Below are 17,538 nucleotides of genomic sequence, written 5' to 3'. Positions count from 1 at the left end.
ATGTGGTTTATTTGGACTTTCAGAAGGCTTTCGACAAAGTCCCGCATAAGAGATTAGCATGTAAAATTAAAGCGCATGGGATTGGGGATAGTGTATTGCGATGACTAGAAAATTGGTTGGCAGACAGGAAACAAAGAGTAGGGATAAATGGGTCTTTTTCCGAATGGCAGGCAGTGACTAGTGGGATACCGCAGGGATCGGTGCTAGGACCCCAGCTATTCACAATATACATTCATGACTTAGATGAGGGGAACTAAATGTAATATCTCCATATTTGCAGATGACACAAAACTGGATGAGAGGGTGAATTGTGAGGAGGATGCAGAGGCGCTTCAGGGTGATTTGGACAAGTTGAGTGAGTGGGCTAATGCATGGCAGATGCAGTATAATGTGGATAAATGTGAGGTTATCCACTTTGGTAGCAAATACAGGAAGGCAGATTATTATCTGAACGGCTCTAAACTGAGAGAGGGGAATATGCAGCAAGACCTGGGTGTTCTCGTACACCAGTCGCTGAAGGTAAGCATGCAGGTGCAACAGGCGGTAAAAAAGGCAAACGCTATGTTGGCTTTCATAGCGAGAGGATTCGAGTACAGGAGCAGGGATGTCTTGTTGCAATTATACAGGGCCTTGGTGAGGCCACACCTGGAATATGTATGCAGTTTTGGGCTCCTTATCTGAGGAAGGATGTTCTTGCTATAGAGTGAATGCAGCGAAGGTTTACCAGACTGATTCCTGGGATGGTAGGACTGACGTATGAGGAGAGATTGAGTCGGTTAGGATTCTATTCGCTGGAGTTCAGAAGAGTAAGGGGAGTCTCATAGAAACCTATAAATTTCTAACAGGACTTGACAGGGTAGATGCAGGAAGGATGTTCCCGATGGTGGGTGAGTCCAGGACCGGGGTCATAGTCTAAGGGTACGGAGTAAACCTTTCAGGACTGAGATGAGAAATTTCTTCACCCAGAGAGTGGTGAGCCTGTGGAATTTGCTACCACAGAAAGCAGTTGAGGCCAAAACATTGTATGTTTTCAAGAAGGAGTTAGATATTGCTCTTGGGTCTAAAGGGATCAAAGGATATGGGGCGAAAGCGGGAACAGGCTACTGAGTTGGATGATCAGCCATGATAATGAATGGCGGAGCAGACTCGAAGGGCCGAATGGCCTACTCCTATTTTCTATGTTCCTATGTCTAAAGGACACCAACATAGAGTAGTTTTATTTGTATTGAGGCTGCTGCAAATGTTCAGAAGTGCTATCTGGTTCACTGCCAGTTAGGCTTGATTCATGAGTAAGAACTTTATTAATACTTTTATTGCTCTGTATAATGTGGTGAAATGCTATCAAGAATGTATGGCATTCAAAATGAATCTCGTCAAACAGTGATGGAGGAAGAAATGCAGATATGTAGAGCTGAGGCTATTGATGTGTAATACAATTACTGCAGCTGTCCTGCTTTTTGTGATTATGAAGTATGAAAGTTCAATTTTAATAAATTGTAAAGGAACTATGTTCCCCATTCAAGCATACAGTCCAATTTGATGACAAGTAAACCATAGTAAGGGAACATCAGGTAAGTAGCAACAACTGAGCATGGATCATGAAGCCATTGAGATGGAGAGTACTAGAAGAAAAAACGTGGAGGGACAAATTGAGGAACAATGACTAGCAAGGCAATTCTGCAAAGATTGTTTTAAATCTAGGAAACTGTTTTGGAGAGGTGTTTCTTGTGCTCTCCTCTCTTGCACCTTCATGTGATCTCTCATTTTGTAACTAGCATATCCCTCACATTAATGTATAGTAAAGTTGATAGTGTTTATTAGTGATGTCTGTCTGTCAAGTTCAGTGGTCAGAACCAGATTGGTTACTTTTCTCTGAAACTATTTTACTCTATTTTTTACTCTGTCAACAAACACTGGCCTGCTTGTCTTGTGCAATTTTTTTTTTTAGGAAGTGCTGCATCATGTCTTTCTGTCCCAGTTGCATGTACTGTTAAAGCTGATCATCTGGTTAAAAATAATAAATTCAATTTTGCTTCAGTCTTAATTTTTTAATTAAGGCCTGAACTAGTGCTTCACATGATGTGACTAGTAGGAGGTACATTTATTTCCCTTGAATCTACCATCATTATTTTATGTTAGCTTATCTTTTTTAATGTCACTATCTTTGGATAGCCCTGCTCCAGACCTTCTGTGAATCCCATTAAAAGCTATTTATGAATAGCAGGGCTTGGTGCATTCCTCCCCATGGACAATGCTTCACCTGTGCTCACCGTGGCATCAGGCAGGAGATCAGGAACTTCATGTGCTTGGCTCTTACTAATTCAGTTCACAGTAAACTTTTGAATTCAGCTTTTAATTATCTATTTCCATCCTTCTCAGTTCTTCCCAAATGCAATACGGCGAGATTGTTAAAGCAATAGTATGGGGAATTATGGGCCTGAAACTGCACCCTATTGCTTTAACAATTTCCATATGCCATGACTTCGTACTGCTTTAAGTACATTTTGTTTTGTTTAACCCATGCATTTTAAGAAAAAGTTATTTATTTTTCTTTAAAATCATGGATTGATAATCAATGGACACACTATTTGGATGAAATTGACTAGACATTTTAGCTCCAACAAGAAGTGTGGCAGGGATTTCTGAAATTAGTGCACACTAAAATTCATTAATCAGCTTTAAATATGATTGGCTAGAAAGTAAGCTGGTTGCCAGCTCTAAATCTCCCTTCTATGTGAGTCTTGTGTGATGAGGAGTGTCGGAAAGCGAAAGGTTCATTATTATTGCTGCTATTTCTAGGCAAATTTGAAGAGAAAGAAGATCGAGTGCCAAAGTTGGAACAGCTCAACAGCCTGGGCTTCATGAGCAGCCTGCACCTGGTGCTGAACAAACGAGACCTGCTGCAGATGGAGCTGCTGCTGCTGGAGACTTTCAACTGGAACCTCTGTATGCCCACAGCGGCACACTTCATTGACTACTACCTCTCTGGCTCTGTCCACGAGAGTGACCTTCACAATGGCTGGCCGCTCACCTCTATTGCCAAGACCAAAGCCTTCATGGAAAAATATGCCCATTATTTTTTAGAAGTTTCTCTTCAAGGTATGTTTGTCAAAAACGAAACTGTGAATGTAACAATCTCTAGGTTCAGTTGTGTTTATGCTGGAGTGTCATTTGGAAACCACCTCTGTGCATGATCTTCCTGTTCCCCAACGCCTTCCCCCAAAATTTGAAGCACAACCTAGAACAGGAAATTACATTTCCCTATTGTGCCATCCTAGTGACAGAAGTTTAAAAAAAATTTTTTACGCCCTCTCCTAAGGCATTGACTTGCACTAGGATGTGGTTCCACAGGCATTAGGTAAACTCTGATACTTCACCCAAATGGTCACTTGTCATATGTGATCCAGACAGTGTCATGGAGGGTGAAGAGGAGGGGGGATAAGCACCGCAGGTGAGGTCAATCCTATTCTCAGCCAAGTTGTGCACCCACCAGAGGAATAGCAGCCAGGAATAGGGACATGGGACCAATTGTAGCTTTGCAGCTGCCACCTTAGCTGCAATTAGCTAATTCAGTACAAGATCAGAGGGTAAGTAGGCAACCTTTAGGCCATACAGTAATTTGTGCATCAAATTTTAAAACAAATGAGTTTCCAAATAGGTTCTCCTGCTTTCTCCTAAGTGGAAGTAATGTGGGAAAAAGGCTGTCTGGGTACTCCCATTGATTATTGGAAGATTGCTGCATTATAGTAAGTGCAATCTTACATGAAACTTATGCCCAGATCTGATTGTTCCAAGGAGTAAAATATTTCATGCCACCATTTAAAGAGTAGGGAGTCTAACAAAAGTTCCTTTCTAAACAACGATATAGCTAAGATGTAATGAGATGCTAGGTAAGTGCAAGTTTGTTCATTCTTTCTGCCTTTCCTTCTATTGAATGCTGGAAATGGGACTTGCTGGCACAGGTGGCAAAAATGTAATGAATGTTTTTATTTTACATTATGAATTGGAGTTGGATGGGGAGTGGCAGTAAGGTTAGAGATGAGAAGTGGGGCGAGGCCATGAAGGAATTTAAACACAAGGATAAGAATTTTAACTTGCAGGTGTTGGAAGAATGGGAGTCAATGTAAGTCACAGAGAATCAGGTCATGGGGAAGAGTTGGTATGGAATATGTTACATTCTTTAAGAATGATTGATCTTGTGCTGCTGTTCTTATAGATCACAGCTTTCTGACTTTTCGTCCATCGCTGGTAGCAGCTGCCTGTATAACAGCATCCCGCATTTGTTTACACATCAGCCCATCCCTGACCACTCACCTTCACCTGCTGACTGGATATACGTGGGAGCACCTGACTGCCTGTGTTGAGCTCATGCTGATGTAAGATACATTCACTTTTTAATACAACATTAAAAAGGGAGGACTGTTTAAATCAAGGGCAATGGTTTTCCTGGATTGTGCAATTGTGATTTGTGTTCTTCCCAAATTGAGTTCCAACGATGCTGTAAAACCCTCTCTTTATCCTTTTCAAATATTCTTAAAAGACATCTGTAGCGGATTAAAGTTCAAAATCGAATCTTAAAAAAAAAATGACATTCTGGGAATGTTGCTGAATCTAATTATATATTTAAATATTTGGAATTTAATGTCTCAATACTTTTTGGGGGTAATCTCATAATTTTCTCCAGGTACTTATGTATTGTGATCTATAGTTGTCTCCTGGTAGCACAGTCCAGAGAGGCACTATTAAAGGCACTAGAATAAAAAAGGATACCTTGGTTACAGACATTTCAACGAATGCCTGCTTTATTCAACTGTCCTGCTGTAATATCGAGATAAGTACGATAATGGCTGAGATCTTGTTGGATAGCGAGCTTCCCAATGGTACTTTATTCTCAAGTTGGATAAAAATCATTCTTTGAAAATGTAATGTTTGGAGCAGGGGAGAGAGGTTTAGCCCATCAAACCCATTCCATCTAGCAACCATGTGCAATTATCCAATCGTGGACTTCATTTACGTGACCACCTGTTGATCCACGACTTTATTTATTTAGAGGTACAGCACTGAAACAGGCCCTTCGGCCCACCGAGTCTGTGCCGACCAACAACCACCCATTTATACTAACCCTACAGTAATCCCATATTCCCTACCACCGGAGCTGCCCGGCCCTCTGCGTCCCTGCCCGGCCCTCTGAATCCCTGCCCGCCCTCTCTCCTCCTGTAGAAATTGGTTCATGTCTGAATTAAAGACTGACTTGTTGAGCGTAATTCCTTTTTCTGTTCCCAAAAATTCTTCTACATGGAGCTTACTCTTAAATAAAGCAGTTGTTCTTCTCCCAGCTTTCTTTTTGATGGTGTTGGCTGATTAGGAATAGGACTGACAGTTATATGATTAACTGCAGATGGAAATAATTGAAAGCTTCATGGAATTTGATGGTCTCTGAGCTGCTGCTTCCAAATAAATGCCATGTTAAGGAAGACAGCTGGTCTAGCCTGAGTATTGAGTTCAGTCGGTTCTTTGCTGATGCAGAATATTCGATTTGCTCATTGGTTTAATTTTAGGTTTATAAGTAATTGGAAGATGAAATGTTAGAAATGCTTTGAACTCTATTAAACATCTTGGAAATTGGGGCCCTTCAGTAGAACTCCGATCAAAGAGAACTGAAAACTGCAGCCCTGGAACCTCTTCCCACCATTTAATTGTCATTGCTTCTTTGATCTTTCATCTTGCATTATTACTGAAATTGCATTTGCTCCTTAAGTGGCTATTAAAATGATTGTCAAATCACACGAGCATTGAACTGCCGTAGAGCTGGATAGTGCTGACTTGTGTTCTCAATATTGAGGGGTTTTTCTTCTGCATTTGATGGATATGTGACCAATTAACATGAGTTAATGGCTAAAATGTCATGAGGTAGAATTTAAAATTATTGATGTTTTGCTCCTTATTCCACTGCTATTGTAAACTGAATTTGCTGCAGCCCAGCAGTCCAAGTTTAACATCTGATTTAGCCAAAATAGCTAAGCTACCTTGCATCAGGGACATGTAAATGCCAGAAAAAGTAACTTCCATCCTTACACCAACAAACTGTGTACTCTTAAGGAATTGTTTTTTTCTTCCTCTATCATAAGGTTTTTATCAAAATAAAAAGCAAATCTATCTCATCCCCACCTCCCTTCCAGTTTTTCTCCCCAGTTCTGAAAGTGTTTATTCATGCTGGGATATTATCTCATGGGTGCCCCATGTCCTTCGGTGGTGTGCCAAAGTGACCATCTTCATGTGAGCCTAGATATTGACTGCCAGCAGGCTAGTCTCCTGTGGAGAGCATCATAGCCGAGCTTGATTTATGTCCTCACTTGATATTTACAGGTGCACATTTTCCAGCAAAGGTTACAAATACTGGAGCCCTAGCTTCCCCCTCCTACCCCCCACCCCACCAAAAGGGGCACTGACTTGTACAACACCCCACTACTACCACAACTGAGATCTAGTTTGAAAAATTAGTTGACTCCCAAGAGGTGTTTTTTTTCTCTATCCCTGTCCCACATTTTGTGTGCATGTTTCTTAGATAAACTCCTTATTCAGACAAATGAAAAATTGACTCCAAATAAGTAAATTAGAGCCTGTAATTTGTCTACACTAATTACAATCAAATGCCATTAACGAAGATCCCATTTAGTAAGGAGCTACTGAGATAATGGAGAAAATAAGAATATGGACTGTAATTATTCAGTCTATCCTTCGATCCCTTTTTAAACAGAGGTACAATGTTAGCAATTCTCCAATCTTCCGGCACCACAGCTGTATCCAGTGAGGTCTGGAAAATGATACAAAGAACAAAGAAAATTACAGCACAGGAACAGGCCCTTCGGCCCTCCAAGCCTACGCCGATCCAAATCCTCTATCTAAACCTGTCGCCTATTTTCTAAGGGTCTGTATCTCTTTACTTCCTGCCCATTCATGTATCTGTCTAGATACATCTTAAAAGACGCTATCATGCCCACGTCTACCACCTCCGCTGGCAATGCGTTCCAGGCACCCACCACCCTCTGCGTAAAGAACTTTCCACGCATATCCCCCCTAAACTTTTCCCCTTTCACTTTGAACTCGTGTCCCCTTGTAATTGAATCCCCCACTCTGGGAAAAAGCTTCTTGCTATCCACCCTGTCTATACCTCTCATGATTTTGTACACCTCAATCAGGTTCCCCCTCAACCTCCGTCTTTCTAATGAAAATAATCCTAATCTACTCAACCTCTCTTCATAGCTAGCGCCCTCCATACCAGGCAACATCCTGGTGAAGCTCCTCTGCACCCTCTCCAAAGCATCCACATCCTTTTTGTAATGTGGCGACCAGAACTGCATGCAGTATTCCAAATGTGGCCGAACCAAAGTCCTATACAACTGTAACATGACCTGCCAACTCTTGTACTCAATACCCCATCCGATGAAGGAAAGCATGCCGTATGCCTTCTTGACCACTCTATTGACCTGCGTTGCCACCTTCAGGGGTGGTCAGACTTTCTGCTATTTCCTCTCTTGCTTCAGTTGCTCAAGTTGCTTTCTTCTCTGCATCGCCTTGTTGTGCAACACGCAGCATACTACAATGCACAAGACCTTTGGAGGGCTGGCCCAGATCGATCAAGGCACCAGAACTGCATCTTCAGAAGACCAATGACTGGCTCGATGGTTTCCCTGGTGGAGATAGTGCTGCGGTTGTTGCCTCTGTCATGGGGTTCCACATTGGAGGCACGATTCATGCCTTTAGTGGATAGCCCTTGGTAGCCAGGAGCCATCCACAGAGGCTCTGCGGTGCGAAGAGTTGAAGCACCTGAGACTGCCTCGCCATGTAGTGCAAATCGTTTGGATGGAGCAGTTTTTGTCAGGTGTGTCCAGGAGGGGAGGCTATGTTGGACTTGGTGCTTGACAACGAACCAGGCCAGGTGGCAGATCTCTTGGTGGGAGAGCATTTCGGTGATAGTGATCACAACTCCCTGACATTTACTATAGTCATGAAGAGGGACAGGAGCAGACGGGAAGGGAAAATATTTAATTGTGGGAGGGGGAATTACAATGCTATTAGGCGGGAACTGGGAGCATTAATTGGGAACAGATGTTCTCAGGGAAATGCACAACAGAAATGTGGAGGTTGTTTAGGGAGCATTTGCTGCGACTGCTGGATAGGTTTGTCCCAATGAGGCAAGGAAGGGATGGTAGGGTGAAGGAACCTTGGATGACAAGAGATGTGGAACAGCTAGTGAAGAGGAAGAAGGAAGCTTACTTAAGGTTGGGGAAGCAAGGATCAGACAGGGCTCTAGAGGGTTACAAGGTAGCCAGGAAGGAACTGAAGAATGGACTTAGGAGAGCTAGAAGGGGACATGAAAAAGTCTTGGCGGGTAGGATTAAGGAAAATCCCAAGGCGTTCTACACTTATGTGAGGAACAAGGGGATGGCCAGAGTGAGGGTAGGGCCGATCAGGGATAGTGGAGGGAACTTGTGCCTGGAGTCGGAGGAGGTAGGGGAGGTCCTAAATGTATACTTTGCTTCAGTATTCACGAGTGAGAGGGACCTGGTAGTTTGTGAGGACAGCGTGGAACAGGCTGATATGCTCGAACAGGTTGAGGTTAAGAGGGAGGATGTGCTGGAAAATTTGAATGATATGAGGACAGATAAGTCCCCGGGGCCAGACGGGATATACCCAAGGATATTACGGGAAGCAAGGGAAGAGATTGCTGCGCCTTTGGCGATGATCTTTGCGTCCTCACTGTCCACTGGAGTAGTACCGGATGATTGGAGGGTGGCAAATGTTATTCCCTTGTTCAAGAAAGGGAATAGGGATAACCCTGGGAATTATAGACCAGTCAGTCTTAGGTCGGTAGTGGGCAAATTATTGGAGAGGATTCTGAGAGACAGGATTTATGATTATTTGGAAAAGCATGGTCTGATTAGAGACAGTCAGCATGGCTTTGTGAGGGGCAGGTCATGCCTCACAAGCCTTATTGAATTCTTTGAGGATGTGACAAAACACACCGATGAAGGTAGAGCAGTGGATGTGGTGTATATGGATTTTAGCAAGGCGTTTGATAAGATTCCCCATGGTAGGCTCATTCAGAAAGTAAGGAGGCATGGGATACAGGGAAAGTTGGCTGTCTGGATACAAAATTGGCTGGCCCATAGAAGACAGAGGGTGGTAGTAGATGGAAAGTATTCAGCATGGAGCTCGGTGACCAGTGGTGTTCCGCAGGATCTGTTCTGGGACCTCTGCTCTTTGTGATTTTCATAAATGACTTGGATGAGGAAGTGGAAGACTGGGTTAGCAAGTTTGCCGATGACACGAAGGTTGCTGGAGTTGTGGATAGTGTGGAAGGCTGTTGTAGGATGCAACGGGACATTGACAGGATGCAGAGCTGGGCTGAGAAGTGGCAGATGTAGTTCAACCTGGAAAAGTGTGAAGTGATTCATTTTGGAAGGTCGAATTTGAATGCAGAATACAGGCTTAAAGACAGGATTCTTGGTAGTGTGGAGGAACAGAGGGATCTTGGGGTCCATGTCCATAGATCGCTCAAAGTTGCCGCCCAAGTTGATAGGGTTGTTAAGAAGGCGTATGGTGTGTTGGCTTTCATTAACAGGGGGATTGAGTTTAAGAGCCGCGAGGTTATGCTGCAGCTCTATAAGGCCCTGGTTCGACTACAGTTGGAATATTGTGTTCAGTTCTGGTTGCCTCATTATAGGAAGGATGTGGAAGCTTTAGAGAGGGTGCAGAGGAGATTTACCAGGATGCTGCCTGGACTGGAGGGCATGTCTTACGAAGAAAGATTGAGGGAGCTAGGGCTTTTCTCATTGGAGCGAAGAAGGATGAGAGGTGACTTGATAGAGGGGTACAAGATGATGAGAGGCATAGATAGAGTGGTTAGCCAGAGACTTTTTCCCAGGGCGGAAAGGGCCATCACCAGGGGGCATAATTTTAAGGTGATTGGAGGAAGGTTTCGGGGAGATGTCAGAGGTAGGTTCTTTACACAGAGAGTGGTGGGTACGTGGAATGCGTTGCCAGTGGTGGTAGTAGAAGCAGATACATTAGGGACATTTAAGCGACTCTTGGATAGGTACATGGATGATGGTCGAATGAAGGGTAGATAGGTAGTTTGATCTTAGAGTAGGTTAAAGGTTCGGCACAACATCGTGGCCGAAGGGCCTGTACTGTGCTGTACTGTTCTATGTTCTTTGTATGCATTGTGACAACTTCCACGGAACCTTGCGCTCAAGGGTATCTATTTCAATGCAAGGACTACAGCAAATAAAGCAGACGAGCTATGTTAGAAGGCTCATCAAATGAGTCCAAATGAGCTAAAGAACAAAAAAGGGGCAGTCACATTTTTTTTTTTAATTCATTCACGGGATGTGGACATTGCTGGCTATGCCAGCATTTATTGCCCATCCCTAATTGCACTTGAGAAGGTGGTGGTGAGCTGCCTTCTTGAACCGCTGCAGTCCATGTGGGGTTGGTACATCCACAGTGCTGTTAGGAAGGGATTTCCAGGATTTTGACCCAGCGACAGTGAAGGAACGGCAATATAGTTCCAAGTCAGGATGGTGTGTGACTTGGAGGGGAACTTGCAGATGGTGGTGTTCCCATGTATTTGCTGCCCTTGTCCTTCTAGTTGGTAGAGGTCGCAGGTTTGGAAGGTGCTGTATAAGGAGCCTTGGTGCATTGCTGCAGTGCATCTTGTAGATGGTACACACTGCTGCCACTGTGCATCGGTGGTGGAGGGAGTGAATGTTTGTAGATGGGGTGCCAATCAAGAGGGCTGCTTTGTCCTGGATGGTGTCGACCTTCTTCAGTGTTGTTGGAGCTGCACCCATCCAGGCAAGTGCAGAGTATTCCATCACACTCCTGACTTGTGCCTTGTAGATTGTGGACAGGCTTTGGGGAGTCAGGAGGTGAGTTACTCGCCTCAGGATTCCTCGCCTCTGACCTGCTCTTGTAGTCACGGTATTTATATGGCTACTCCAGTTCAGTTTTCGGTCAATGGTAGCCCCTAGGATGTTGATAGTGGGGGATTCAGCGATGGTAATGCCGTTGAATGTCAAGGGGAGATGTTTAGATTCTCTCTTGTTGGAGATGGTCATTGCCTGGCACTTGTGTGACGCAAATGTTACTTGCCACTTATCAGCCCAAGCCTGTATATTGTCCAAGTCTTGCTGCATTTCTACACGGACTGCTTCAGTATCTGAGGAGTCGTGAATGGTGCTGAACATTGCTGGGAGTGTACTAGAGACCCCAAACAGAGGGAGATAGAAGAGTAAATATGTAGGCAAATATCTGAGAAGTGCACAAACAATAGGGCAGTACTAGTAGCGGATTTTAACTACCCCCAATATTAGCTGGGATAATTTTAGTGGGAAAGGAAGTGCGGGAGCAGAATTCTTGAGGTGCATTCAGGAGAACATTTTTGGCCAGTGTGTGGGAAATCCAACAAGAGAGGGCGCAGTTTTGGACTTAGTTTTAGGAAATGAAGCTGGGCAGGGGAAGGAGTGGCAGTGGGAGAGCATTTTGGTGGTAGTGATCATAATTCAGTCAGTTTTAACATAATTATGGAAAAGGACAAGGATAGAAGTGTAGGTCAGATGGTTTCACAGGTCGGCGCAACATCGAGGGCCGAAGGGCCTGTACTGCGCTGTAATGTTCTAATGTTCTAATCTGTTGCTATATAATCTCTACTCCTAGTCAATCCAGCCTAAGGATTCCAGAGGACTAAATTACTCCCATTATACAGCAGAAAACATTCTTCACTTATCCAGTTTGCCTTATTTAGTGCAATAAGTATCTCAAATGACAGGAGCATATGCTGGATGTCTGGTAATATTGTGTAAGTTGAATCGATTTAAGGATTATTCTAAATGAGCAGTTGGTGCTAAGGTTTGTAAAGTAATTTTATCAGCAAATCCTGACACTGGTGTAACTCTTCCTGGCAGTCTAGTTCTGATGATATCTAGATTCAGTTGGATACTGTGCTCTATATATTTTTTTAATATCTTTATATTAAGTGTTGCCATTGTTCTCCCTGCTTCTCTGCTGAAGGCATTAAGTCCTGGGGTCCAGTTCCATGTTGGCAAATTCTGTTCAAATTCAGCCTGTTCTTGGATTTTGCCACCACTTGATCACATTCTTTCTGCCTATGAGCAATGCCATGGGAGTTGGCCTCATGCTGAAAAACATCTGGAGTTGCAGTATTTGTTTGAAAGAAATTTGATACATAGCTCCCTAATGCATTTAACTAGAATAAAACTGGGCCATACAGACCAGTAAGTTCCAAAGTTTGATCCCTGGTCTTTGTTTTTGCTCATTGGTTTGGACAGTTGACACCACCTCTGGACCAGTGAGTTGCGAAGTTAGCCAAGGTTCCTGTCTGTTTACTGTCCATTGACTTGCTTGCATCAAGGTTTCAATGTGCATTTTACTTGACAAGAATGATTCTTATAATGCTTTCCATGGTTGAATAGCCTGCGCACAGATGGTGTCTGGTCTTATATGACAGGGTAATTTGGATGAGGTACCATAATAAGTTAGTCTTGAGAGAAGAGATAGCTGGACGATGAAAGAAATGTGCTGTATGTTATATAACACTTGGTTCTGGATTATTCCTGCTCAAATCCTTTGTAGTTGAAGTAGTGGACTACTTTATTCCAGAGTGTATTATTTCAGCAATTGACTTTTTACATTAAGACTGCTGCTGATCACAATTTAAATTAACAAAAGTTTTGACTTGTAAACGCAAAGGTTTAAATGCAACTTGACATTATTTGCTTGCCTTGGTACATACAGTTAAAGTTAGAGGGCAATATATTAGCAAGTGTCTGATCTGAGGTGTGTTTTGTGTTGTTTAGTGCCCATGATAATGATGTCAAAGAAGCCAACAAGCCCAAAGGACAACAGTCAGCTCTACAGCAGCAAACAGTGCAACAACAACATCAACACCAGTCATCACCGCAGCTCTTGTTCCAGCAGGCTCAGTACCAACACCTCACCGAGAACCCCTCACAGCTCGTACAGTTCCATTCACCTTTGCAACCTCAGGCTTCAGTTCAGGCCCATAGGAGCCACATGCAGGGTCGTCGAGCTACTATTGTCTCAGGAAGTACTGGCAGCAGCTATACACTACAGTCGTACCCAGGTTTACAGGCCAGCCTACAGCCCACAGTAAGGGCTCTGCCTGTCCAGGGACCCATTGCTATGCAGGTAGCCATAACTACAGAGCCCAGACACTGCATCACCGTGGCCTATGGTAGTAATTTTTTAAGCGGACATCACGCATATGCAACTGGCTGTTTTGACAGATGACAGTAAATGCAATTTTTTTTGACCATCCTCCGGAACTGGTAAATATCATTTACTTTTCGACCGTGGAAGCTGTCTCTCAGAAGACATGAGATTTGTTAGATCGATTTAACTTTTTATTTTGGATATGCAAAAGAGCGATTTACAGTGTAGCTTTTCTTGTTACAATTTCTGTTATGGAAATATACTAATTGTTTTAGACTATGCGAATGCCCCAGCGTTGGTATTCTGTATGAACATTTTTGAGACTGAAGAGTCCAATGGGATGTCAGGAAGCCATATGAAAATATTTTGATAGATTTGGAGAAGAAAAAGATACTTTTTTGAAGAGAATTTTTAAGCTGCTGCCTTAACTCACATAAAGGGCTGTTATTACTGTGACATTTTTATATTGTTTACATGGAAGCTATGGGGAGGGGCACTTTTTTTTTACTTGAAGGCAATGCCATTATCCCCACTTGTGTTAATTTAGCACTGGCTGCCTGCGATGTTCTGGTATTTTACCCAGGGAGTATTGTGAGACATTTCCAAGTGCAATATGGTTTGTGTCTTAGCTGTACCTTCACTTTATACTGTTTACAGCACTGTATCCCATTTCAGTTGTATAAGTGGCAAAGCAATGTCGCAGCAATTGACTTTTTACATTAAGACTGCTGCTAATCACGTTAATAACTGTAACCATCTCAGACAATGATTGCCTGTTGTATTTGTGTATTAATATTTTTCATTTTGTGGTGGGGGGGGTGGTGCATGGTATGGAAGGTGCACTGACTGGTTCAATATATCACTGCTCTTTAGCAAAGGTAACCTACTGAAAATCATAAGTTTAGACGCAGAGCTATTTAGGGGATAGATTAATAGCATAGTACTGATATTTAAACCTTTTGGATTCAACACTGGCTGCTTAATAAGAGGACAAGAGAAATCGGCTGGGTTATATCGCAAGTGCACGTGGGGAGCTGGCACAACCAAACAAACTAGGTGAGAGTCCTGTGGGCACATACAAGGGTAAAATTCTCAGTGATAAAGTTCATTAAGGCCTCTTGAGATTTCACAGAAGGGAAACAGAATAATAAATACCTCCTGCTGTTCTCGTAGATCAGCATAAATGCAAGACATTTACCTCAGGATTACTTGGCTTCTTCTTATATCTTGCCTAATTTTTTGCCTCCATAGTATTGAAGATGACAACTTTTGAAAATGACTAGCAGTGCTAAAGTGCTGCAGACCTTCATTATTTACATTTTAAATTCTTAATTCTGACGCATTGGAATCCAAAGAGGCTTTCTTAACTGCTTTTCGTAGAATGCCTTTTTTTGAGATCTTTGCTCGGTTGACTTAACACGGGCTTGATTTTAATAAATTTGTGCAACCATATTAAAACCATAAAATTCAGAGCTTTTAGTTCAGATCCAAACATTAACAAGTCGTAACCTTCATAAAAATCTCATGTTTCAGTAAAATATACAGCATTTTTCATTTTCAGTGTAATTTTTTGTTGAATTTTTAAGTGCTGATATTTAAGCTAACTGTCTAATTGAAGCAAATTGTTACTTGGTTCTCCCTATCCTTACAAGGGGCAGTGGTGAGGTTCTGACAAATTACCTGAGAATCCCAGGTGAGTGAAGGAGATTTAGTCTGGACTCTCATCCCTGATGATTATCCAGTAGTCCATTGCAGGAATTATATGTGCATGGACAGAGTCAAGCTTGGCTGTGATCATTTCCATGTTTCACTTGCCCCACTAACACTAACTGTCCATGCTCACACATGAAGAATGACCACTTAGGGCAAGTACCAGAGGGTTGGCATTTCCCAGAATGGGGAGCGAGGTAAAAAATAAAGGAAGTCCTTTCCTAATTTGCATGGAAGGAAATCTAGCTACAATTCTGAATTTATAGCTGAAAGGTTTTGGTTTTTTAGTTTTTACAGAAACATTACAGGAGGGAGACTTGTTTAAGACTTTCACCATTTTAGGTTTTCAGTTTTTAATGAAGTAGAAGTTTGGGGCTCATGGGGTTGAGTGACTAGTGCAATGGTGTGATAGTGTTAGTTAGACATCTATGTAATCCATTGTTTCTTTTTTTTCCCCGTATTCTAATGAACTGTGCTCTGTGTCCGTTTCAGCAGCAATTGCATCCATGTATGTTCTATAGGCTTTGCCGGGAGCTGTGTTCAAGTGAATGCAAATGGACAAACATAGCAAATAGTTTAATGGCTTGGAGTTTAGTTAACAACTGTAGTTTATGTAAATTCTTCAGTGTCAATTAGCGCTGCAAAGTCCCACTCCCAGAAAGTCACTGCAGTGTGGAATATGGATGATACTGTTGGCAATGATGAAACAACTTTGCATTTACCCGTGTGGGGTTGTCGCACAGGTTAGTCAGTTTTACTTGTTTTAGATCAGTCATCAAATCAAAAAAGGAACAGCAGTTGGACTGAATTGCTGCCTGCGTGGAGCTGTTACAGTGCAGTCTACATGATTTGCGTAGCCAGAGGGCAAGCTCTGATTTCTCTTCAGTTCATTGGCTGACAATACCGTTAGAGACAGCTGGTATTCATTCAATATGTTGTCATGTTATGATATTGCTGCACTTGACATCAAACGTGTGCTGAACCAGCAGCTTGTACTCTTTTTTTTTAAATATAGAGATAGTTTTAGCGTGTCCAAAAATTCAACTCTTGATAAATTATTTATTTTTTAGAAAGCTTATTAAATGTACCACACTGGGATGAATTCCCCTGCAGAACTTTTTTAACCTGTGATCGATTTCTGACCTCAATCTGCCTGAAGTTCTTGGTCTGTGTGTTTATATTTAAAAAGTTGTTTAACATAACTAAACAATCTTGTTACAAGACAGGTACATTGAGGAATGACTACCCGAGAGACATTTCACACAGTATCGACTGTGTTTTAAAGTGCCTTCTGCATTTAAATCTTGACATTTTTAACACTTCCTGAGTATAAATTGTTCAGGGTGGCATCAAAGGTATACTTTTACAAATTTAAGAAATGGATGCCTAATTATTTTAAGGTTTATAGACATTTTCTAATTGGATTTACATCTTGCGTTGAGACATAAATTGGTTTTCTTTAAAGTGCATGGAATGTCTGCTAAAAAGCCATATTGTGTGGCTTGTGTTTTAGGAGGTTGGAAATCTTCTACATATGATTTGCTAGACTGATTGACTTAATGAGATACTGTCTTTCAAATGCAGACATTGTTTGAGACTTTGAGATAACTGGGCACACGAATGGGGATGTATTATGTATGTGGTGGTGTACATACATCCTGTTAATTAGATACTGCAACCAGTGACTACTTTACTGAATAGGAGTAGTGTAATACACATTGTATTGGACAAGACAGGATAATGTAAAATGCATTCTAGTGAATATATGAAGGAATTGTGAAACAAGTTGCAAATGCTACAATACTGTCAAACCATGAGAAACCAAGTGGAATAACTAGTGACCAAAAATATTACTGTAGTTCCGATCTGCTATACAAAGTTAGCTTTTTTTTTTTCCTGTCCAGAGATGTTCTGTTTTAAAGGGACCTCTTTAATGGCACAATATGCCAAATATCCATGTATTCTCAAGAACTGTCAGAGTCAAATACCTGCTGAATGATACACTAATATTTGCTCGTAATATTTGCTCGTAATATTTAAATAAATCTTAGATTCGGCTAATTGAAGTTTCAGCAGATGAGACTGATGTGAAATCCTGTGTACTTTTTTAAATAAATGCCAATCTATTCATTCCTGTTTCTTTTTCATTATTTATGCTCAAATCTGTCTCTATAGTCACAAGATAATGAAAGCAAGTTGCTGGGAACATTCAGTTTTGACAACTTAATGATTGGTCCTGTAATTTTCTAGCTTTGTTTTCTTCTCCAGATTGGTCTTGATCTGTTACATACAGCCATAAAGTTGAAATAGTCTGAGTATTCAAAAAAATATAGACTGAACTTGGGTTTCTGTGGTGTTGGCAGGGATGGGCCAGGTAAGCTGCTACTTCAGTAGACATTGCTCAAGTGAGAGGAAGCTGAAGTCCAAAGCCAAAGAAAATAATGACAAGCAACTAAACAATTCTGCTGTAGAATTGTAAGCTGTTCTAGAGTCTCAAGCCATAGCTATAGGAAACTAGTAGCTGAGGATCCTGGGAGCTACAAGAAAAGTAACAGGTGGTAGTTGAGCCTT

The 17,538-nt window shown here is 42.0% G+C and overlaps 1 protein-coding gene across 1 annotated transcript in view; it reads left to right on the top strand.

Moving 5' to 3' along the window:
- Positions 1-17,081, top strand: part of ccnjl (cyclin J-like) — a 111,441-nt gene extending 94,360 nt beyond the window's left edge. Inside the window, exons 3-5 of the mRNA XM_068043365.1 lie at positions 2,800-3,099; positions 4,217-4,376; positions 12,882-17,081. Of these exons, the coding sequence (XP_067899466.1) occupies positions 2,800-3,099; positions 4,217-4,376; positions 12,882-13,335 (914 nt within the window). The 3' untranslated portion in view covers positions 13,336-17,081. The remainder of the gene's footprint in view (positions 1-2,799; positions 3,100-4,216; positions 4,377-12,881) is intronic.
- Positions 17,082-17,538: the final 457 nt, after the last annotated feature.

This window comes from Heterodontus francisci, chromosome 12 (assembly GCF_036365525.1).
Source record: "Heterodontus francisci isolate sHetFra1 chromosome 12, sHetFra1.hap1, whole genome shotgun sequence".
NCBI lineage: Eukaryota > Metazoa > Chordata > Chondrichthyes > Heterodontiformes > Heterodontidae > Heterodontus > Heterodontus francisci.
Note: the sequence above shows the minus strand (reverse complement) of the source record. Positions and strands in the feature narration are given on the sequence as shown.